At 46.5% G+C, this 25,202-nt stretch overlaps 1 protein-coding gene across 1 annotated transcript in view; it reads right to left on the bottom strand.

Moving 5' to 3' along the window:
• Window positions 1–25,202, bottom strand: part of VPS37D (VPS37D subunit of ESCRT-I) — a 117,008-nt gene that overhangs the window by 71,781 nt on the left and 20,025 nt on the right. Inside the window, exon 2 of the mRNA XM_068266354.1 lies at window positions 14,350–14,521. Within this exon, the coding sequence (XP_068122455.1) occupies window positions 14,350–14,521 (172 nt within the window). The remainder of the gene's footprint in view (window positions 1–14,349; window positions 14,522–25,202) is intronic.

The raw sequence follows: 25,202 nt of genomic DNA on the forward strand, positions 1-25,202 counted from the left end.
GAAATAAATATGGCAGCCTCCATATCCCTCTTTCTTCAGTTGTCCTTTAATTCGGAATTTAAAGGCATTATGCAGTATTTAATTTGGAATTTTAAGGAATCATGCAGTATTACATTTGGTATTGGATGGATTATCGCAGTGCATGGAATATGGTTGAAAGATGTAATACAGACAGCATTTTGTTTTTATTTATACTGACAAGTCCAAGGTGCATAAAATTAACATTACATTTGTATCAGTTCAAAACCATTAGTATCTTATTAACTAATTTTAATTACTACATAATAGTATTATGAAACAAGGAAAATATGTATTTATTATTAACTTTCTTATTTTCCTGAATGATTTATTTAGTTTTCTCCTTTTCTCTGCTCTGTTTTCTTCCTTCTATAAGCTCACCGAATGGCTGTTTATTAGATACCGACAGCTCCAGGCTGGGGGATAAATACCCAACATCTCACTTTATCTAATGCTCTTATCCTTGTGAATTGACATTTATTGAGGAGGTATTTACCTCACTAGTTAGTAATTTACCTCACTAGTCAGTAATTTCAGTTTACCATGTAGTAACACCCTTAGTGAATTGACATTTTACAAAATACTTAGTAAAATCAACTGTTTTCTGCTTTACCAAATGCATGTGGGCAGAGGGGGCTGTGCTTGCGGTATGCGCATTCTAACGATCCATTTCTGAAATGATCCTAATTCCCTATTTACCGTACCATATAAGCCTGGCCAGAGCCAGGACAAGGTCCTCCAGCACCCAAGGCTGAGACACCAAAGTGCGCCCCTCCATCCCTCCCACCCCAGCCGTCACACACTGATTGCTATTAGACTAAGAGGCGCCCCAGGGCCCCCAAACCCACCAACAGCTTAATAATATAGTTATCTGGCTTGCAGTCATTGCCACGTACAGTATCCCCTTTTCTTATTTCCCTCTGCTTTAAACACAATAGCGGAATGATAGCTGAGTGAGTTATGCGCCCCCTGCCTCTCGCCTCTGCCTCGGCCTGGCCCTGACCATGGCTCCCTGTCTGACAGGTATCTACTCCAAAGCTTAAAGCAGCAAGTTTTTATCCTATAGTGAGCAGAAACTGGTGAGTAAGGCATACATAGGCTAGGCCTTAAAGGTCATCCGAGGTGAAAATTAACTAATGAAATAAACAATTGCATTTATCCTTCTCCATCTAAAAATGACTTTTTTAGTCATCCCATGGTTCAATTTTATGTTTTAATCTACTTTTTAAGTTTTTACTGTTTCATGGCCTCTTCTACATTACACATTGGCCTCGATTCATAAAGCATTACCTCATGCGGTAATGCTGAAAACAGCAGACTTTACCGACCACTTAGCAAAATGTCAATTCATAAAGGCTGTTACCGCATGAAAAGCTGACATTACCGACCAGGGAGCTAAATTACCGACTTGGCTGCAGTTACCGACAACACATGTCAGTAAATTGTCAGCAAATGTCAATTCATAAAGCCTTCAACAAGCGGTAAGCCTGGCGGTAGTTACCGACACCTCTAGTGAGGTCTTAACACGTTACCGACAGCTCTGACAGCTCTGATGAATGCCAAAGTGCAGAGATCCGAAGTCTGTTTGAGTCATCAGTGGAGAGAGCCAGAGAGCCCTCTGTGTGAATCATTTCAGCAGGCAGGGAAAGACTGTGTGACTCATCTGTCTGAGTCATCAGTGGAGAGAGCCAGCTATGTGATTCATTTCTGCAGGGCAAAGAGAGAATCGAGACACTGCTCTACTCTACCGCTCAATGGGCTGCGGTAATTTACCGACCTCCAAGGGCAGCTGGGGAAATCTTTATGAATTAGCACACAGACCGGGAAAATACCGAGTGCGGTATTTTCCCGACAAGATTTTTTTATCGCACTGCTGTTTATGAATCGAGGCCATTGAATTGAAGTATGCCAGAGCTAAAATTTGTTAACTTTTGGGGGCATTTATCAAGCGTGTCTGAGACAAAATATTGGTAAGCTTTTAGAAAATCCGTGCAGAACTGTCTCCGACATCTTAAAGGACACATCCGAGTTCTATTAAAATAAAAAAATCCACTTACCTGGGGCTTCCTCCAGCCCCTGCCAGCCATCCTGTGCCCTCGCTGCAGCTCCGCTCAACGCCGGTGGCCCGGGGTCCCCTCCGGCGCAGGATGTCCACTGCGCCTGCGCAAGCGGCTCTCAGAGTTGCACTGACATCATCCGGACTGTACTGGTCAGGTGCAGCATTTCTGTGCCTGCGCAGTACAGTCTGGATGACGTGAACACGACCAGTGAGCCGCATGCTGGAGCGCAGGAGAAGCTGACCCGGAGGCCGACCTGGTGAGGTTAGCGTCTCCACTGGAGGTGACCTGGAGCCACCAGAGCAGCAGCGAGGGCACAGGACGGATGCAGGGGGCTGGAGGAAGCCCAAGGTAAGTGGATTTTTTATTTTTCAAGTGCTCGGACCTTCCCTTTAAGAAATAAATAGATAGTGCCGTTTCTTTCTAAAACTGTTGTAAAATAGGAGTTAGGAAGGTCTCTCAGACAATACAGTGTGTGAGGGGAATTGCCATTGCTTAGGTAACGGATACATCTGCTGTAATGCATTAATGCCCAACACTGGAAGGTTTAAAGAGACTCCGTAACAAAAATTGCATCCTGTTTTTTATCATCCTACAAGTTCCAAAAGCTATTCTAATGTGTTCTGGCTTACTGCAGCACTTTCTGCTATCACAGTCTCTGTAATAAATCAATGTATCTTTCCCTTGTCAGACTTGTCAGCCTGTGTCTGGAAGGCTGCCAAGTTCTTCAGTGTTGTGGTTCTGTGATGAATCTCCCCCCTCCAGGCCCCTCTCTGCACACTGCCTGTGTATTATTTAGATTAGAGCAGCTTATCTCTTCTCTCTTATCTTTTACAAGCTGGATAAATCGTCCTCTGAGCTGGCTGGGCTTTCACATACTGAAGAATTACAGACAAGGGCAAAGCTGTTTGCAGGAAGAAACGAGCAGCCTGAAACTTCAGTGCATGAGAACTGCAGGGAGAAAGAAACACACAATGATCTCTTGAGATACAAAAGGAAGGCTGTGTACAGCCTGCTTGTGTATGGTTGTATTTTCTATGTGTGGACATACAGTACATCAACCTACTTCCTGTTTTGGTGGCCATTTTGTTTGTTTATAAACAAACTTCTTAAAACTGTTTTTAACCACTTTTAATGCGGCGAGGAGCTGCGAAATTGTGACAGAGGGTAATAGGAGATGTCCCCTAATGCACTGGTATGTTTACTTTTGTGCGATTTTAACAATACAGATTCTCTTTAAGCACAGAACAGCTTCACATATGTCTAGCCTGCACTGCTGCACTGTAGAACTGCTATTAAGCACTTCTTAACTACCTAACAACCGCGTCACGCCAAAGGGCGTGAACGCGGCGGCAGCCCCATGACTGCCTAACGCCAATTGGCGTCAGGTCCTGGAGCCGGCTACTGCAGGAGATCGCGCACAGGCTGCACATGCATCTCCTGCTTGGGGGGCGGAGCTCCGCCCCGCCTTCAGTCTCCGAGCGGAGACTGTTAGGCGGCGGTTAAGTACAGCGCTGCGATCTGCACACAAAGTATAACTGATAGATACAGAAGACACACACACACAAAGTATAACTGATAGATACAGAAGACACATACACACAAAGTATAACTGATAGATACAGAAGACACACACACACAAAGTATAACTGATAGATACAGAAGACACACACACACATAGTATAACTGATAGATACAGAATACACACACACACAAAGTATAACTGATAGATACAGAAGACACACACACACACAAAGTATAACTGATAGATACAGAAGACACACACACACACAAAGTATAACTGATAGATACAGAAGACACACACACACACACAAAGTATAACTAATAGATACAGAAGACACACACACACAAAGTATAACTGATAGATACAGAAGACACACACACACAAAGTATAACTGATAGATACAGAAGACACACACACACACAAAGTATAACTGATAGATACAGAAGACACACACACACAAAGTATAACTGATAGATACAGAAGACACACACACACACAAAGTATAACTGATAGATACAGAAGACACACACACACATAGTATAACTGATAGATACAGAAGACACACACACACACAAAGTATAACTGATAGATACAGAAGACACACACACACACAAAGTATAACTGATAGATACAGAAGACACACACACACAAAGTATAACTGATAGATACAGAAGACACACACACACAAAGTATTAATAGTGGGGATTCTCAGGGTTTTCTTTGTTTTTCAAAAGCATTTCCTGAACGGCATTTGCTAGGATTTTAACTGCTTAGTTTTTTTTGCTGTAGTGGTCCTTTAATTATTATGTCATCCTTACAATTCATTGACATACTAAACTATAAGGGGCTCCCTGTTCTCTCCTGTTTTTTTCACATAAGCTGGAGGATCTTCAGGTCTTACAGACCCTCACATAGCTTAGTTGCACAGCACTCATTTCCCACAATGTAGCCATAACAACGGAGTAACGATTGTGAAGGACCACATGAATAGGATATATGTACAGTCTTTTATATGTACAAGTCTAACCACTGTTCAACTTCAACAGATCTGTAATGGTTATCCACTCCGAAACGTTATGTTAAGTTCCATAAGGGTACCTGTCACCTTTACAAATTCAAGGAAATCATTGAGCATGGTTGAACAAATGGCACAGAACAAGACTTAAAGGGAATGAACCTGAAGTGAGAGGGATTTGGTGGTTGACACACTTATTTCCTTTTAAACAATGCAGATTGCCTGGCTGCCCTGCTGTTCCTCTGGCTCCTATGCCTGGTACACATGATACAATTTCCCTTTAGATCGACGGCCGAATCAATAATTTCTGATAGGGCCAATCTAATTGCCGATTTTCTTTTAATCAATTTTTGATCAATTCTATACAAAATCGATCAGAAAAATGATCAGAAATCAGATCGGACCTGTTCGAAATAATCAATTCGACTGTCAATCTGTCAGGAAATTGCATTGTGCGTACCAGACATTATACTTTTAGCCATAGACACTGAACAAGCATGCAGAGCAGACGTCCTGCCACATGCTTGTTTATTGTATATGATTCAAACATCACTGATGCCAGAAAGATCATCAGAACTGCCAGAAAGCTGGTTTTGTTTATGGAAGGAAGCCACCATGTGCTTCTCACTTCAGGTTCCCTTTAACAAGCCAGCATAGCTCTATCATACTACAGTAATTTCACACAGTCCTAGTGAACTGTTAGGTCTAATGGTGATTCGTGTGACAAGGACTGCATGCGTATTAGTAGAGCATACTGGACTTTGAATCCTGTGGAGTCTTCCCCATCCTTTTGGTCCCCACCATTGCAGCACACGGATCTCCAGAACATATCCAACAAGAGCTTGTCAGATATGCTATCGTGGCCGCGCTCCTCTTCACGTACGAGTGTGTACAGCGCCTGCGTGAATACGGCTGTGCCTATACTCACCTGTGTGCAGCACATGTGTGCTCAAACACAACGCAGAGCAGGGACATAATCTTTCAGAGGGTTCCAGGCAGAGATGGTGATGTGGAGGAGAACAAGGATCCAGCATCTTCCCTCTTCTTGGGTAAGTATATCATTTTTAAATTTGATTCCGGCTTAAGGTTCTCTTTAAAGGACAAGTGTAAGGAGAGGGATATATGGAGGCTGCTACATTTATTTCCTTTTAACCACTTGAGGACCACAGTCTTTCTACCCCTTAAAGAGACTCCGTAACAAAAATTGCATCCTGTTTTTTATCATCCTACAAGTTCCAAAAGCTATTCTAATGTGTTCTGGCTTACTGCAGCACTTTGTACTATCACAGTCTCTGTAATAAATCAATGTATCTTTCCCTTGTCAGACTTGTCAGCCTGTGTCTGGAAGGCTGCCAAGTTCTTCAGTGTTGTGGTTCTGCTATGCACTCCCCCCTCAGGGGGGAAAGAAACACACAAATGATCTCTTGAGATTCAAAAGGAATGCTGTATACAGCCTGCTTGTGTATGGATGTATTTTCTATGTGTGGACATACTGTACATCAACCTACTTCCTGTTTTGGTGGCCATTTTGTTTGTTTATAAACAAACTTTTTAAAACTGTTTTTAACCACTTTTAATGCGGCGGGGAGCGGCGAAATTGTGACAGAGGGTAATAGGAGATGTCCCCTAACGCACTGGTATGTTTACTTTTGTGCGATTTTAACAATACAGATTCTCTTTAAAGTGGACCCAAACCAAACATTTTTTTAATTCAAAATATTTAGTTGCACCACTCTGACACATACAAAGATAAATAAACACTCCTTCAAACCTATGATCATGGCAGCCATTAGCAATTCCTCCATTGCCAGACACCACCTACTCCACCAGTTTGCCGGAAAAATGCCGGTAATTTGAAATGAAGGGAGGGTTTCCTCCAATAAATGTAAAATATTTTATATTTGTCATCATGCAGCTGAAAAAAGGCTGCTATTTATTATTATAATTTAGAAAATAGATTTCATTTCTGAAATCTTGTATTTTTAATTTGGGTCCGCTTTAAGGACCAGAGCCTTTTTTTCCATTCAGACCACTGCAGCTTTCACGGTTTATTGCTCGGTCATACAACCTACCATCTAAATGAATTTTCCCTCCTTTTCTTGCCACTAATACAGCTTTCTTTTGGTGCTATTTGATTGCTGCTGTGATTTTTAGTTATTATATTCATCAAAAAAGACATGAATTTTTAAAAAAAAATGATTTTTTAACTTTCTGTGCTGACATTTTTCAAATAAAGTAAAATTTCTATATACACTGTTGTCCAAATTTATTCTGCTACATGTCTTTGATAAAAAAAAATCCAATAAGTGTATATTTATTGGTTTGGGTAAAAATTATAGCGTTTACAAACTATGGTGCAAAAAGTGAATTTTCTGCATCTCTGACTTTTCTGACCACCTGTCAGGTTTCATGAGGTGCTAGAACTCCAGGATAGTATAAATACCCCCCAAATGACCCCATTTTGGAAAGAAGACATCCCAAAGTATTCACTGAGAGGCATGGTGAGTTCACAGAAGATTTTATTTTTTTAGTCACAAGTTAGTGGAAAATGACACTTTGAAACAAAAATAAAACAAACAAAAAAAAGTTTCCATTTTTGCTAACTTGTGACAAAAAAAAAAGAAATCTGCGACAGACTCACGATGCTCCTCTCTGAATACCTTGGGGTGTCTACTTTCCAAAATGGGGTCATTTGTGGGGTGTGTTTACTGTCCTGGCATTTTGGGGGGTGCGAAATTGTAAGCACCCCTGTAAAGCCTAAAGGTGCTCATAGGACGTTGGGCCCCTTAGCGCACCTAGGCTGCAAAAAGGGGTCACACATGTGGTATCGCCGTACTCAGGAGAAGTAGTATAATGTGTTTTGGGGTGTATTTTTACACATACCCATGCTGGGTGGGAGAAATATCTCTGTAAATGAGATTTTTTTGATTTTTTTTTACACACAATTGTCCATTTACAGAGAGATTTCTCCCACCCAGCATGGGCATGTGTAAAAATACACCCCAAAACACATTATACTACTTCTCCAGAGTACGGCGATACCACATGTGTAACACTTTTTTGTAGCCTAGGTGCGATAAGGGGCCCAACGTCCTATGAGCACCTTTAGGATTTCACAGGTCATTTTGAGGCATTTGGTTTCTAGACTACTCCTCACGCTTTAGGGCCCCTAAAATGCCAGGGAAGTATGGGAACCCCACAAATGACCCCATTTTAGAAAGAAGACACCCCAAGGTATTTTCTTAGGAGTATGGTGAGTTCATAGAAGATTTTTTTTTTTTTTCACAAGTTAGCGGAAATAGATTTTTACTGTTTTTTTTCACAAAGTGTCATTTTCCGCTAACTTGTGACAAAAAATAAAATCTTCTATGAGCTCACCATACTCCTAACGGAATACCTTGGGGTGTCTTCTTTCTAAAATGGGGTCATTTGTGGGGTTCCTATACTGCCCTGGCATTTTAGGGGCCCTAAATAGTCTAGAAACCAAATGCTTCAAAATGACCTGTGAAATCCTAAAGGTACTCATTGGACTTTGGGCCCCTTAGCGCACCTAGGCTGCAAAAAAGTGTCACACATGTGATATCGCCATACTCCGGAGAAGTAGAATAATGTGTTTTGTGGTGTATTTTTACTTATACCCATGCTGGGTGGGAAAAATATCTCTGTAAATTACAATTTTCTGATTTTTTTTACACACAATTGTCCATTTACAGAGATATTTCTCCCACCCATCATGGGTATGTGAAAAAATACACTCCAAAACACATTATACTACTTCTCCTGAGTACAGCGATACCACATCTGTGACACTTTTTTGCAGCTTAGGTGCGCTACGGGGCCCAACATCCTATTCACAGGTCATTTTGAGGCATTTGGTTTCTAGGCTACTAACGGTTTAGGGCCCCTAAAATGCTAGGGCAGTATAGGAACCCCACAAGTGACCCCATTTTAGAAAGAAGACACCCCAAGGTATTCTGTTAGGAGTATGGTGAGTTCATAGAAGATTTTATTTTCGTTACTGGAAATTGATTTTTATTATTTTTCTTTTACAAAGTGTCATTTTACACTAACTTGTGACAAAAAATAAAATCTTCTATGAACTCATCATACACCTAACAGAATACCTTGGGGTGTCTTCTTTCTAAAATGGGGCAGATTAGGGCCTGATCTGATCGATAGGAGTGCTAGGGGGGGGGGGGGGGTGATGGGTGTCTCAAGGTGTGATTAGAGGGGGGGAATATATGCAAGCAATGCACTGGCGAGTTGATCAGAGGGGGTCTGGGGGGCTATCTGGGGGTGTGGGCGGGTGATTGGTTGCCCGCAAAGGGCAGATTAGGGTCTGATCTGATGGGTAGCAGTGACAGGGGGTGACGGGGTGATTGATAGGTGATTGATAGGTGATCAGTAGATGATTGCATGGGAGAATATATGCAAGCAATGCACTGCCGAGTTGAACAGAGGGGGTCTGGGGGGCTATCTGAGGGTGTGGGCGGTTGATTGGGTGCCCGCAAAGGGCAGATTGGGGTCTGATCTGATGGGTAGCAGTGACAGGGGGTGATTGATGGGTGATTAGAGGGAAGAACAGATGTAAACAATGCACTTTGGTGGTGATCTGACGATGCGTCTGCAGGCCATCTGATGGTGTGGGGGAGATCAGATGCCCGCAAGAGGCAGGTTAGGGTCTGATCGGATTGGTGGCAGTGAAAGGTGGTGACGGGATGATTGATGGGTGATTGACAGGTGAGAACAGATGTATACAGTACACAGGGGGGGGTCTGGGGTGGATCTGAGGGTAGGGGGGTGATCAGGAGCCCCCAGAGGGCAGTTAGGGACTTAATCTATAAAATAGCGCTGACAGATATTGACAGGGAGTGATTGATGGGTAATTAGAGGGTGATTGGAGGGAAGAACAGATGTAAACAATGCACTTTGGTGGTGATCTGACGATGCGTCTGCAGGCGATCTGATGGTGTGGGGGTGATCAGATGCCTGCAAGAGGCAAGTTAGGGTCTGATCAGATGGGTGGCAGTGAAAGGTGGTGACGGGATGATTGATGGGTGATTGACAGGGGAGAATAGATGTATACAGTACACGGGTAGGGGGGGGGGGGGGGTCTGGGTGGATCTGAGGGTAGGGGGGGGTGATCAGGAGCCCCCAGAGGGCAGTTAGGGACCTTATCTATAAAATAGCACTGACAGATATTGACAGGGAGTGATTGATGGATAATTAGGGGGTGATTAGAGGGAAGAACAGATGTAAACAATGCACTTTGGTGGTGATATGACGGTGGGTCTGCGGGCGATCTGATGGTGTGGGGGTGATCAGATGCCCGCAAGAGGCAGGTTAGGGTCTGATCTGATGGGTGGCAGTGAAAGGTGGTGACAGGATGATTGATGGGTGATTGACAGGTGAGAATAGATGTATACAGTACACGGGGGGGGGGGGGGGTCTGGGGTGGATCTGAGGGTACTAGGGTGATCAGGAGCCCCCAGAGGGCAGTTAGGGACCTAATCTATAAAACAGCGCTGACAGATATTGACAGGGAGTGATTGATGTGTGATTGACAGGTGACCATTGGGTGATTATAGGGGAGGATAGATGTATACAGTACACAGGGGGGGGGGGTCTGGGGAGGATCTAAGGGGTAGGGGGGTGATCAGGATCCCCCAGGGGGCAGATTAGGACCTAATTAAAAAAATAGCGTTGACAGATAGTGACAGGGAGTGACTGATGGGTGATTAGGGGGGGTGATTGGGTGCAAACAGGGGTCTGGGGGGTGTTCAGGGGGGGTCTGAGGGGTGCTGTGGGCGATCAGGGGACAGGGGGGGCAGATCAGTGTGTTTGGGTGCAGACATAGAGGGCTGCAGCCTGCCCTGGTGGTCCCTCGATCACTGGGACCACCAGGGCAGGAGGCAGCCTGTATAATACACTTTGTATACATTACAAAGTGTATTATACACTTTGCATGCGGCGATCGAGCGGTTAACATCCCGCCGGCGCTTAGGAACGGCTGGCAGGATGATGTCGTGGGTGGGCGGAGCCTGTTGCCAGGGGCAGCGAGCGTCACCAGTGACGCGATCACTGCCCCGACACGCCCAAAGGAGCCGCCGCCGAATGGCGTATTGCGGTCCTTTCAGGGTCCACTTTGCCGCCGCCCATCGGCTGTGGGCGGTCGGCAAGTGGTTAAACAATACAAGTTGCCTGGATGTCCTGTTGATCCTCTGCCTCTAATACCTTTAGCCATAGAGCTGCTCAAATCCGGAACCGGGAGACATCCGGATAGTTCTATCCGGATATCTCCCAGTAAACCTGTGCGGGCTGGGGGGTCAATCTTACCTGTCTGATGTCTTCTTTGCTCTGTCCCTCAGCGCCTCCCACGATGCGGTCCAAGCGGCGGCCACGTGATTACAAACACTTCCTCCTTCTGGGTTGAAGGAGGAAGTGTTTGTAATCACGTGACGCGCGTGGAGCGCATCGTGGGAGGCACCGAGGGACGGACCAAAGAAGACGTCAGACAGGTAAGATTGACCTCCCCGCACAGGTTTACTGGGAGATATCCGGATAGCAATTTAAAATTTATTTTAAATAATTTTACTCAGTTCAGGTTCCCTTTAATGGCCTACTATCACAAAAAATAGGCAGTTAAAATCTGACAGAACCGACAGGTATTGGGCCAGTCCATCTCTTCATGATGGATTCTCTGGGTTTTCTTTGTTTTCAACAGCATTTCCTGAACATCAGTTGCAAAATCTAACCAACAAAATAGTGTGCAAGTAAGTGGGGAGGCTGGCTGGTATCTTACTATTTTGGCAGTTAAACTGCTGTTCAGGAAATGCTGTTGAAAACAAAAAAAACCCTGAGAATCCCCCATGAAGAGATGGACTGGCCCAAAACCTGTCGGTTCTGTCAGATTTTAACTGCCTACTTTTTTCGCGATAGTGGTCCTTTAAAGGGAACCAAGCACCAGTTTTAGCACACAGGGCATCCCAATGGCACTTAAAAAATGCATGCTAACAATGTGGCTCTTTAATAAGAAAAACTTCCATCTTACCTATTCTTTTTCATGTAGAAGTATAGCAGAGACTTTTATTACCCTACTTCTACGAACGGCAGGGCCTGCTCGACCGCAGACATTTCAGGCACATAAGGACTGATGTAATTATTTTATTGCCCACATTAGCAGTGAGCAAAGAAAAGCTTTCATGAGTGGGCTGGGGGGTGGGTTGTTGGGAGATATTACACTGTGCTTTAACCACCCTGGCGTTCTGATTAAATCGCCAGGGTGGCTGCGGGAGGGTTTTTTTTAAATAAAAAAAAAACTATTTCATGCAGCCAACTGAAAGTTGGCTGCATGAAAGCCCACTAGAGGGCGCTCCGGAGGCGATCTTCCGATCGCCTCCGGCGCCCAGAATAAACAAGGAAGGCCGCAATGAGCGGCCTTCCTTGTTTTGCTTATATCGTCGCCATAGCGACGAGCGGAGTGACGTCATCGACGTCAGCCGACGTCGTGACGTCAGCCGCCTCCGATCCAGCCCTTAGCGCTGGCCGGAACTTTTTGTTCCGGCTGCGCAGGGCTCAGGCGGCTAGGGGGGCCCTCTTTCGCCGCTGCTCGCGGCGAATCGCCGCAGAGCGGCGGCGATCAGGCAGCACACGCGGCTGGCAAAGTGCCGGCTGCGTGTGCTGCTTTTTATTTCATCAAAATCGGCCCAGCAGGGCCTGAGCGGCAGCCGCTGGCGGTGTTGGACGAGCTGAGCTCGTCCAGACCGCTCAGCTGGTTAAAGAGTTTAGAGAAGTCACAGATAAATAAGGGCAGCTAGAAGTGGAGGGAGAAACATGGCAGCTCCTATAGCTACTAGAAACCAGGAGAAATTGTAGGGAAAAAATGGTGCTTGGTTCCCTTAAGTGACATGGGCCATGCGGGAAGCAGGGAGGAGAGTAATCATCCTGTCATCTTAAAGAGAACCCAAGGTGGGTTTGAAGAATATTATCTGCATACAGAGGCTGGATCTGCCTATACAGCCCAGCCTCTGTTGCTATCCCAAACCCCCCTAAGGCCCCCCTGCACTCTGCAATCCCTCATAAATCACAGCCACACTGCTGACAAACAGCTTGTCAGAGCTGGCTGTGTTTATCTCTATAGTGTCAGTCTGCTGCTCTCCCCGCCTCCTGCAGAACTCCAGTCCCCGCCTGCTTCCCTTCCCTCCCTGCTGATTGGAGGGAAGGGAGGGGGGCAGGGACCGGAGCTATGCAGGAGGCGGGGGAGCAGCTGAGACTGACACTACAGATGTAAACACAGCCTCACAACACGGCTGTGATTTATGAGGGATTGCAGAGTGCAGGAGGACCTTAGTGGGGTTTGGGATAGCAACAGAGGCTGGGCTGTATAGGCAGATCCAGCCTCTGTATGCAGATAACATTATTCAAACCCACCTCGGGTTCTCTTTAAGCCAAGCCTCCCTGCTGATGGATAGAGTATAATGGCTGTCATTCTATAATAGGGAGGCATGACATAATACAGAGTGATCCTGGGGGGGGGGGGGGGGGCATACCAGCAGCTAAGGCTTTTATAAGGGCTTGTTCATACTAAGGGTGCTTTATGGATTTTTTAAGTGCCAGCGAATCGCCCTAAAAGCGCTTTTGCAATGATTCCCTATGAGAGTGTTAACATCTGAGCGGTTCGATTCCGATCCGCTCACCAAAGCGCTGCCTGTACCATTTTGGGGGCAATTTGCCAATAATGGAAGGTTTAGGGAAATCGCAAAACGCTTGAAAATGCGCTTTGTATAGCAATTTCCCCAGCACTTTTAAGAATAAATACATAGGGCTCGATTCACAAAGCGGTGATAACCCAGTTAAAGACTTTAGGCGTGATAACCATTTTATCATGCCTAAACTCAGTTTAGGCATGATAAGTTTAGATACGTTTAGATCGCGCGCAAAGTCCCGCACGCAAAGCAGCGCCATTAAACTCTATGCAAAGTGCACCAGACTTTGCTAGCACAAAACTTTTCATCAGCTGTGCACTGCGGTGCTAACCCAGTTGGTGCTTAAACTTATCACGCCTGAAAACTTATCACACCTAAATTTATCATGCCTAAACTTATCACACCTAAACTTATCATGCCTAAACTGAGTTTAGGCGTGATAAATGGCTTTTCACCAGCGTGCTAACTATTAGCACCGCTTTGTGAATCAGGCCAATTGTATTTATTCTTTTCCAGGTCAAAGAGTTCACTTCCTGACTTGCGTCAGAAAGTGAAAAAAACAAATCGCTCTGCAAAAGCGCTTAGAAAAGCGCTTTACAAAAAATTGCAACGCGCAGGTAAGCGGCGGGAGGCGCTAAAAATAATTGCGAGCAAAATCGCCAAACGTTGGCGTCAAGACCTAACTATTGCTACCTCCCTTGTGCTGGCTCTCTCATTTTGGTAAACCGTACATATTGCATTACCAAGGAAATAAATATATACAGAAAACAATAGAAAGAAAGCATACTTTCCATTATTGATACATTGGAAAATGTAGTTTCGGAACATCTTTTAAGGACCTTAGCAACAATTCTTATTATATGTGATGGTTGTTACAAATTCTTGTTATAATTTTGCAAATTAAATTAAAAAGAAAGAAAGAAGGATAATTAGACACCAAGATGTGAGGTGCTCAGTAGGACACTTGAATAGTTACCTCTGTATGATCAGTAATATAGCAGAAAAGTGGATTTTGAGGACACAACTTACGTATTTTTCGTAGTTTCCCACGACAAGATGCACACGTTTCACGTAACAGCTGGTACTTAATCGCCAGGTTGGCTTTCCCAGTTTCCAAACGTGGGCGAAGAGACAAGTTCTTCTGAGCAAGCTCAAAGTTAGAGGCCAGAGAGATTTTCCTTTCCTCTTGAAGCGCTTGCACCTGAGAGACAAGGGAGGCAGAGTTCAGAAACATAGGTAGAAGAATAAACAACAAGAGTTGAGGAACATCATTTGGAGACATAAACATAGAACTTTGGGGCCTATTGCCACTGCAAGCCTTTTAATTCATTGTTTAGAGTGCATGTATTTTGCAAGTACTTTATCACTATCTAAACAACAGTATTCTGTTCCCACTAATGTGATCCAATATTTGGAAAGCATAAAATCAGAGTATACACCAGAAACGGCATAGCAAGCGCAAAAAGAAAAATGTTTGCAATTTGCAGAAGGAACAGACTGGTATCCGCATTAATATCATACAGTGGTTTGCAAAAGTATTCGGCCCCCTTTTCCACATTTTGTCACATTACTGCCACAAACATGAATAAATTTTATTGGAATTCAACGTGAAAGACCAATACAAAGTGGTGTACACGTGAGAAGTGGAACGAAAATCATACATGATTCCAAACATTTTTTACAAATCAATAACTGCAAAGTGGGGTGTGCGTAATTATTCAGCCCCCTTTGGTCTGAGTGCAGTCAGTTGACCATAGAAATTGCCTGATGAGTGCTAATGACCAAATAGAGTGCACCTGTGTGTAATCTAATGTCAGTAAAAGTACAGCTGCTCTGTGACGACCTCCAAGGTTGTCTAAGAGAATATTGGGAGCAACAACACCATGAAGTCCAAAGAACACACCAGACAGGTCAGGGATAAAGTTATTTAGAAATTTAAAGCAGGCTTAGGCTACAAAAATATTTCCAAAGCCTTGAACATCCCACGGAGCACTGTTCAAGCGATCATTCAGAAATGGAAGGAGTATGGCACAACTGTAAACCTACCAAGACAAGGCCGTCCACCTAAACTCACAGGCCGAACAAGGAGAGCGCTGATCAGAAATGCAGTCAAGAGGCCTATGGTAACTCTAGACGAGCTGCAGAGATCTACAGCTCAGGTGGGGGAATCTGTCCATAGGACAACTATTAGTCGTGCACCGCACAAAGTTGGCCTTTATGGAAGAGTGGCAAGTAAAAAGCTATTGTTAACAGAAAAGCATAAGAAGTCCCATTTGCAGTTTGCCACAAGCCATATGGGGACACAGCAAACATGTGGAAGAAGGTGCTCTGGTCAGATGAGAACAAAATGGAACTTTTTAGCCAAAATGCAAAACGCTATGTGTGGAGGAAAACTAACACTGCACATCACTCTGAACACACCATCCCCACTGTCAAATATGGTGGTGGCAGCATCATGCTCTGGGGTGCTTCTCTTCAGCAGGGACAGGGAAGCTGGTCAGAGTTGATTAGAAGATGGATGGAGCCAAATACAGGACAATCTTGGAAGAAAACTTCTTGGAGTCTGCAAAAGACTTGAGACTGGGGCGGAGGTTCACCTTCCAGCAGGACAACGACCCTAAACATAAAGCCAGGGCAACAATGGAATGGTTTAAAACAGAACGTATCCATGTGTTAGAATGGCCCAGTAAAAGTCCAGATCTAAATCCAATCAAGAACCTGTGGCAAGATCTGAAAACTGCTGTTCACAAATGCTGTCCATCTAATCTGACTGAGCTGGAGCTGTTTTGCAAAGAAGAATGGGCAAGGATTTCAGTCTCTAGATGTGCAAAGCTGGTAGAGACATACCCTAAAAGACTGGCAGCTGCAATTGCAGCAAAAGGTGGTTCTACAAAGTATTGACTCCACTTTGCAGTTATTTTTTTTTAATGTTTGGAATCATGTATGATTTTCGTTCCACTTCTCACATATACACCACTTTGTATTGGTCTTTCACGTGGAATTCCAATAAAATTGATTCATGTTTGTGGCAGTAATGTGACAAAATGTGGAAAACTTCAAGGGGGCCGAATACTTTTGCAAACCACTGTATATATGCAACTACACATGCAACATACTGTATATCTGCATCTTAACTTTACAGACATGCTGATTATGCTGTTACTGCCCTTTTTTTTTGCCAATATGGGAACTGCCATCTTCTTGGACATATCAGCAGAGGAACAGTGGTGTAAGTGTTTACCATAGGGCACTGTAGGCATGTGCCTACAAGCGCCTGATGATGGAAAGGCGGCTCACTCCCCTCCACGAATGCCTCCGTCACTATGCAAGATGTCCCAAGTGGAGTGTAAATGAGAAGTTACTCACACGGTTCTCAGCACTCCACTGACCAGATCTCCCTTCAGTCAGGAGCCCCTCTAGCTACTTAATATTGAGTTTCTCTAGCTACATTATACCAAGGATAGCTGTGGCTACGTAATACTAAGGGACACTTGTCGCTACCTATGCTGGGCCAGAGAAATAAGGGTAGAGTGACAGCTGGGACAGCCAGCACATTTGCGGTGGGGTTTTGTAGGTTCATGGAGAGTGAAGTCTAGGATGCCAGGGCATCTATGCCTATAGGCTCATGTGATGTAAATCCGGCCCTGGGTGTAAGGGTGGCACAGAGATGTAGCAGCCAGCACAGTAGCCAGTCTACAGCACTACAGGGCACCAGGCTCACATCTGGACCAGGACACTATCTATATGGAGTTTGTATGCTCTACCAGTGTTGGTTTTCAGCCATTCTAGTTTCCTCACACATTAACTTGCTCTACCCAAAACAGAACTGGCTTCTTATCTGGTAGACAGGAGGCATCAAGACAAGAGAGTACACAGGCAGTGACCATAAATCCTAATTAGCTATTCAATATTACATAAGACTAATAACAATCTGGAGGTCAAAGGTTTTTTTTTTTCAGAACAGGTGTATTTTAAGAGGTTGTAAAGCTTCCTACAATTCCTTTCTTTGAACCTACCCTGTTATTCCCTTTGACATTCCTCCATGAGTCTTACTGAGGTATACATGTTTCTGTACTAATGAAACAGCTCAGGTTAGAGCAAGAATCAGTGGTGCTCAAATACCCCTTTTAAAAATTCGAATTTGGTCGAATTCGAATAGTAAATTATTCGAGGTCAGTCGAATATTCGAGTCGAATATTTTTTACTATTCGATTCGACCTCGGACTTCGAGCTCACTATTCGAGTCGGTATTCGAGCTCACTATTCGAGCTGACTATTCGAATTGGCCCAAAATAGCTTCCAACACTTGTTTTGAGGGTGAATGATGCAAGAAACATCTTTTTTTCCAAGTAACAACAGCAAGTGATTATGTGGGGATGTTCCTTTAAAAAAAAATGTGGAAAGAGAAGTTGTGTCCTTAATTTGGTTCAGTAGTGTAGTGTTACTGTATATACTTGTTCTTCTTCTTCTTTATCTTTCTTAATCTTCTTCTAGATCTTCTTCTTCTTCTTCTTCTTCTTCTTCATCATCTTCTTCTTCTTCTTCATCTTCATCTTCTTCATCTTCTTCTTCATCTTCTTCTTCTTCTTCTTCATCTTCTTCTTCTTCTTCATCTTCTTCATCTTCTTCATCTTCATCTTCTTCATCTTCATCTTCTTCATCTTCATCTTCTTCTTCATCTTCTTCATCTTCTTCATCTTCTTCATCTTCTTCTTCTTCTTCTTCATCTTCTTCTTCTTCTTCTTCATCTTCTTCATCTTCTTCTTCTTCTTCTTCATCTTCTTCATCATCTTCTTCTTCTTCTTCATCTTCATCTTCTTCATCTTCTTCTTCATCTTCTTCATCTTCTTCTTCATCTTCTTCTTCTTCATCTTCTTCTTCTTCATCTTCTTCTTCTTCTTCTTCATCTTCTTCATCATCTTCTTCTTCTTCTTCATCTTCATCTTCTTCATCTTCTTCTTCATCTTCTTCTTCTTCATCTTCTTCTTCTTCTTCATCTTCATCTTCTTCATCTTCATCTTCTTCTTCTTCATCTTCTTCTTCATCTTCTTCTTCATCTTCTCCTTCTCCTTCTTTTTCAATATCGTCTTCTTCTTCTTCTTCACGTATTTCTCTTTTCAAATTTTTTTTTAAAGAAATGCAGCTATTTTTGAGCGTAACAAATAGCTGGTGGGCGCACGCATGTTGGAAGCGCCATTGTATGTGCTCCCTGGCAGTGGAAACACAAAGACAGCAGGAGGTAAATTCAGCAGCAGGAGGAGGAGGATGAGTGTGTGGCAGCAGGCAGTCAATGAGGCAGGCAGCTCGCCGTGACATAATAGCCCTGGTACCTAGCGGTGATACCAGGGCTGTAAATAAACACAACAGGAGGTCCCAGACAGCGGTCGTGCAGCCCACATTGTGTCCAATACACAACTGGGACAACACAGTTTTCAACCCGGGCACCTCAGAAAAATTAAACCTTTTTTTTTTTTTATTGGTTTTTTTTGGTTTTGGTTTTACAACCAATATAGCTATTGTTTTGACGTAATAGCTGGTGGCAGAGTGGCAGCAGAAGGTAATTCTGTGTACCCTGGCAGTGGGAAACACAGACAGACAGCAGCAGCAGGAGGAATGGAGGAGCAGTGTGAGCAGCTATTGTTGTGACGTAATAGCTGGTGGCAGAGTGGCAGCAGACGGTAATTCTGTGTACCCTGGCAGTGGGAAACACAGACAGACAGCAGCAGCAGGAGGAATGGAGGAGCAGTGTGAGTGTGGCAGCAGGTAGGCAGCGTGACATAATAGCCCTGGTACCTAGCGGTGATACCAGGGCTGTAAATAAACACAACAGGAGGTCCCAGACAGCGGTCGTGCAGCCCACATTGTGTCCAATACACAACTGGGACAACACAGTTTTCAACCCGGGCACCTCAGAAAAATTAAACCTTTTTTTTTTTTTATTGGTTTTTTTTGGTTTTGGTTTTACAACCAATATAGCTATTGTTTTGACGTAATAGCTGGTGGCAGAGTGGCAGCAGAAGGTAATTCTGTGTACCCTGGCAGTGGGAAACACAGACAGACAGCAGCAGCAGGAGGAATGGAGGAGCAGTGTGAGCAGCTATTGTTGTGACGTAATAGCTGGTGGCAGAGTGGCAGCAGACGGTAATTCTGTGTACCCTGGCAGTGGGAAACACAGACAGACAGCAGAAGGGCAGTACACAGCAGCAGCCCACTGTAGGTGTGAAATGTGTGGCTGCAGGCGACGTAATAGTCAAAGTGAACCAGGCTGGCTTAGTGAGCAGGAGCCAGGAGGTGGTAAAGGGTGGTAAGGCACATTAACGATGGTACTAAGTTCCGGCAGCCAGTTCATGTCCCCCTCTCGCCGACAACAGGGGCCAGGAACTCGCCTTCCACCCACGCCTGGTTCATCTTGAGAAACGTCAGTCTGTCCACAGACTTGTGAGACAGACGTGAGCGTTTCTCGGTGACCACGCCACCAGCTGCACTGAAGCAGCGCTCGGACAGCACGCTGGAAGGGGGGCAGGACAGCACTTCCAGGGCGTACTGCGCCAGCTCGCTCCAGATCTCCATGCGCTTGACCCAATACTCCATGGGATCAACAGGGGCATCGCTGTCAAGCCCGCTGTAGGACCCCATGTAGTCAGCCACCATGCGGGTCAGGCGCTGGCTGTGACCGGAGGAGGATGCTGCTGCATGCATCTCCTCTCTAGTCACTGCTGCCGGAGCCTCTACAGTCCTGTAGAGCTCGTGGCTGAGAGACAGCAGGTCTGTGGGGCGCTTGCTGCTGCTGGATGCAGGCACCTGCTGCTGCCTCTGTGCTGGCTGCTGGACAGTGGGGGTGGAAGGCTGGGGGAAGGCTTCCTCCAAGCGCTCAACAAGGGCCTGCTGCAAGCTCCTTATTTGTTGCGCTGGGTCTCCTCCTGCAGGCGGCAGGAACTGGCTCAACTTCCCCTTGAGGCGTGGGTCCAACATCATGCTGATCCAGATGTCCTCCCTCTGCTTCATCTGGATCACCCTGGGGTCCCTGCGCAGGCACGTCAGCATGTGCGCTGCCATTGGGAAGAGGCGGGCCACGTCTGCTGGCACATCGACGTCAGTGCTGTCCTCCTCATCCTCCTCCTCTGCTGCCTCATCCTCTCTCCACCCCCGCACCAACTCAGCTGCACTGCGCTGATCCCCCTCATCAGCAGCCAGGTCAGGGACCTCCACCAAGTCCTCCTCCTCCTCCCCCTCAGAGGTGGACTGTGCAGCTGCTTGCCGCTCCTGCTGGTCCAAGGCTGCCGCTCCCTGTGCCAGCAAAGCATCGAGTGCCCTGTTCAGCAGAGAAACCAGGGGCACCCACTCGCAGACCATAGCATGGTCCCTGCTCACCATGTTTGTGGCCTGCAGGAAGGGAGCCAGCACTAAGCACACCTGCTGCATGTGCCTCCAGTCATCATCGGGGACGATGGACGGGATGTTGCTGGTCTTGTCCCTTCTCTGAGCTGCGGAAACAGTGGCCAGGGCAAGGTAGTGGTTGACAGCGTGCTTCTGTTCAACCAGACGCTCCAACATCGCCAGGGTGGAGTTCCAGCGAGTCGGAACGTCAATGATCAGCCGATGGCGTGGCAGATCCAGCTCCTTTTGCACGTCTTCCAGGCTCGCACAGGCTGCAGCCGAGCGCCGGAAGTGACGCACAACGTTCCTTGCCGTTTCCAGCAGCTCGTCCATCCCCTGGTAGGTGCGCAGGAACTTCTGCACCACCAGGTTCAGCACGTGGGCAAGACAGGGGATGTGGGTCAGGTTTCCCCTGTCTATGGCAGCAACCAGATTGGCCCCATTGTCGGACACCACCTCTCCGACTCTGAGGCCTCTGGGGGTCAGCCAAATCCGCTCCTGCTCCTGGAGTTTGGCCAACACGTGGGCTGCCGTCAGCTTGGTCTTGCCAAGGCTGACCAAGTGCAGCAGCGCTTGGCAGTGGCGGGCCTTCACACTGCTGCTGAGGCGGGGGGTTTGGCCAGGTGTGGCGGAGGATGGCAGAGGATCGGAGGAACCCGCTGCAGTTCCCCTGACCCTGCGGGGTGGCACCACCCACTGTGTTGCTGCTGCTGCTGTGCCCGCTGCTGCTCTCCCATCCTCACCCCCTTCCACCAAGCTGACCCAGTGGACAGTGAAGGACAGGTAGCGGCCTGTCCCGAAGCGGCTGCTCCAGGAGTCCATGGTGACGTGGACCCTTTCACCAACCGCGTGCTCCAGCCCTCGCTCCACATTGGCCATCACAAAGCGGTGCAGTGCAGGAATGGCCTTGCGGGCGAAGAAGTGTCTGCTGGGGAGCTGCCAGTCTGGGGCTGCACAAGCAAGCAGCGCCCGCATGTCGCTCCCCTCCTGCACGAGCGTGTACGGCAGGAGTTGGGAGCACATGGCCCGTGCCAGCAAGCCGTTCAGCTGCCGCACGCGACGGCTGCTGGGAGGCAGAGCCCTAACCACCCCCTGGAAGGACTCGCTCAAAAGGCTCTGGCGTGCCTTTTTGCTGGCACGGGAATCAGCAGACGGAGCAGAGGAGGCCACTGAGGACTGGCTGCCAGAACAGGCCTCAGTGTCGGCGGCAGGAGTTGCAGAGGGGGGAGGAGCAGGGCGTTTCCGCACTCCTGCTGGTGCTGCTGGAGGAGCAGGAGGGCGGGTGGCTGCTGTTGCTGCTGCTGCTGCTGAAGGCTGTGCAGTGATGGGATTGGTGCCACTGCCAGCACCAGATGCCTTCAGCCTCTGGAACTCCTCATGCTGGTGGAAGTGTTTCGCAGAAAGGTGGTTGATCAGCGAGCTGGTGCTGAACTTCAAGGGGTCTGCACCTCTGCTCAACTTCCGCTGACAGTGGTTGCAAGTGGCGTACTTGCTGTACACTGTGGGCATGGTGAAAAACCGCCAGATTGGTGACAAAAACATCCCCCTACGGCATGGAAGCGCTGCTGCCTGTTTCCCTGTGGTGGTTGGGGGGGGGGGGGGGTCTTGGGTGCGGCTGGTGGTGGTACTGGCTGATGCTGCTGCTGCTGCTGCTGAGCCTGAGACACCAGCAGGCTGTGGGACGCTGCCAATGCTTGCAATGATGCGCCTCCTTGCAAGGCCCACAACCGCATCCTCCTCCTCCTCCTCAGAGCTGCTGAGGACGACATCCTCTGGATGTGTTGGCACCCAGTCTCTGTCTGTCACCGGGTCATCATCATCATGCCCCTCCTGAAACATGTCCTGCTCTGATGATGACCCCCCAAACTCCTCTGCTGATGCATGGATGGGACGCTTGACTGTCGCCACAGTCTTGCTGTCCAATCCCTCCTCCCCCAAAGTGCCCATCAGCATCTCCTCCTCCAAATCGCCAACAACAGCATTCAATTGACTCATCATGCCTGGGGTCAAAAGAGTGCTGAGTGACAGGTCGGCGACTGACGGTGAACTGGCCTCCTCCCCAGGCCCTGCTGGGCGGCTGCTGCGAACAGGGGTGGTGGTGGTGAGGGTGGAGGCCTCGGATGCAGAGCTGATGGCGGGCTGCTCATCCTCCGTCATGAGTTGCACCACAGTGTCTGCATCCTTTTCCTCAATGGGACGTTTCCGACCCGGCTGGAGGAAAATGGGAGCAGGTGCTACACGCTGCTGCTGCTGTGTCTCTGCAGCGTGAGTTGCAGATGCTCCTCCTGGGCGGCGCCCAAGGCGTCCACGGCCAGTGGCTATGGGAGGAATGTTAGCCACTGACGCTGCTGCTGCTGCTGCGGAACTGTGCATGGTGGCGCGCCCGCGGCCGCGGCTTGCCACAATGCTGCTCCCTCTCTTCCTGATTCCCTTGCTGCCCTTCCCCTTGCCCAAACCGCGCTGGCTGCCACTTCCAGACATCTTCAATGTTTTGGGCGTATAGACAAAAGTTTTGTAAAAGGGCGGGTGAAAAGTGGGGTACTTTAATGGAGTGGGTTGGTTGGTGAGGTGACTGAGTGAGTGTCCCCTAGTACAGTAAGTAAGTATTAACAGTCAGGAAGTACAACTAGCAGTTACAATAATCAGTAGTAGTAATCACAAGTAAATTTAGTGTGTGTACACTCAGACAGTGAGTGCACGCACGCAGGAGCTAGTAGCCTATGGACACAGTGACTGAGTGTCCTAGACTCCTAGTACGGTAAGAGTAAGTAAGTAGTAACAGTAAGTAGAACTAACTAATAACAATAATCAATCAGCGATCAGAAGGAAATGGAGTGTGGGTGGTGTGTGTGTACACTCAGACAGTGAGTGCACGCACGCAGGAGCTAGTAGCCTATGGACACAGTGACTGAGTGTCCTAGACTCCTAGTACAGTAAGAGTAAGTAAGTAGTAACAGTAAGTAGAACTAACTAATAACAATAATCAATCAGCGATCAGAAGGAAATGGAGTGTGGGTGGTGTGTGTACACTCAGACAGTGAGTGCACGCACGCAGGAGCTAGTAGCCTATGGACACAGTGACTGGGTGTCCTAGACTCCTAGTACAGTAAGAGTAAGTAAGTAGTAACAGTAAGTAGTAGAACTAACTAATAACAATAATCAATCAGCGATCAGAAGGAAATGGAGTGTGGGTGGTGTGTGTACACTCAGACAGTGAGTGCACGCACGCAGGAGCTAGTAGCCTATGGACACAGTGACTGAGTGTCCTAGACTCCTAGTACAGTAAGTAGTAACAGTAAGTAGTAGAACTAACTAATAACAATAATCAATCAGCGATCAGAAGGAAATGGAGTGTGGGTGGTGTGTGTACACTCAGACAGTGAGTGCACGCACGCAGGAGCTAGTAGCCTATGGACACAGTGACTGAGTGTCCTAGACTCCTAGTACAGTAAGAGTAAGTAAGTAGTAACAGTAAGTAGAACTAACTAATAACAATAATCAATCAGCGATCAGAAGGAAATGGAGTGTGGGTGGTGTGTGTACACTCAGACAGTGAGTGCACGCACGCAGGAGCTAGTAGCCTATGGACACAGTGACTGGGTGTCCTAGACTCCTAGTACAGTAAGAGTAAGTAAGTAGTAACAGTAAGTAGTAGAACTAACTAATAACAATAATCAATCAGCGATCAGAAGGAAATGGAGTGTGGGTGGTGTGTGTACACTCAGACAGTGAGTGCACGCACGCAGGAGCTAGTAGCCTATGGACACAGTGACTGAGTGTCCTAGACTCCTAGTACAGTAAGTAGTAACAGTAAGTAGTAGAACTAACTAATAACAATAATCAATCAGCGATCAGAAGGAAATGGAGTGTGGGTGGTGTGTGTACACTCAGACAGTGAGTGCACGCACGCAGGAGCTAGTAGCCTATGGACACAGTGACTGAGTGTCCTAGACTCCTAGTACAGTAAGAGTAAGTAAGTAGTAACAGTAAGTAGAACTAACTAATAACAATAATCAATCAGCGATCAGAAGGAAATGGAGTGTGGGTGGTGTGTGTACACTCAGACAGTGAGTGCACGCACGCAGGAGCTAGTAGCCTATGAACACAGTGACTGAGTGTCCTAGACTCCTAGTACAGTAAGAGTAAGTAGTAACAGTAAGTAGAACTAACTAATTACAATAATCAATCAGCGATCAGAAGGAAATAGAGTGTGTGTTGTGTGTGTACACTCAGACAGTGAGTGCGCACACGCAGGAGCTAGTAGCCTATATGAACAGTGACAGTGAGTGTCCCTACGGGTACAGTAAGAGTAAGTAGTAAGTAAGTACAACTAACAATAATCAATCAGTAATCAGAAGGAAATAGAGTGTGTGTACACACAGACAGTGAGTGAGTGCACACACGCAGGAGCTAGCTAGTAGCCTATAAACAGTGACAGTCAGTGAGTGTCCTACTCCTAGTACAGTATAACTACAATACTATTAGTAAAGGACAGCAGAAATACT

Source organism: Hyperolius riggenbachi, chromosome 2 (genome assembly GCF_040937935.1).
Source record: "Hyperolius riggenbachi isolate aHypRig1 chromosome 2, aHypRig1.pri, whole genome shotgun sequence".
Taxonomy (NCBI): Eukaryota; Metazoa; Chordata; class Amphibia; order Anura; family Hyperoliidae; genus Hyperolius; species Hyperolius riggenbachi.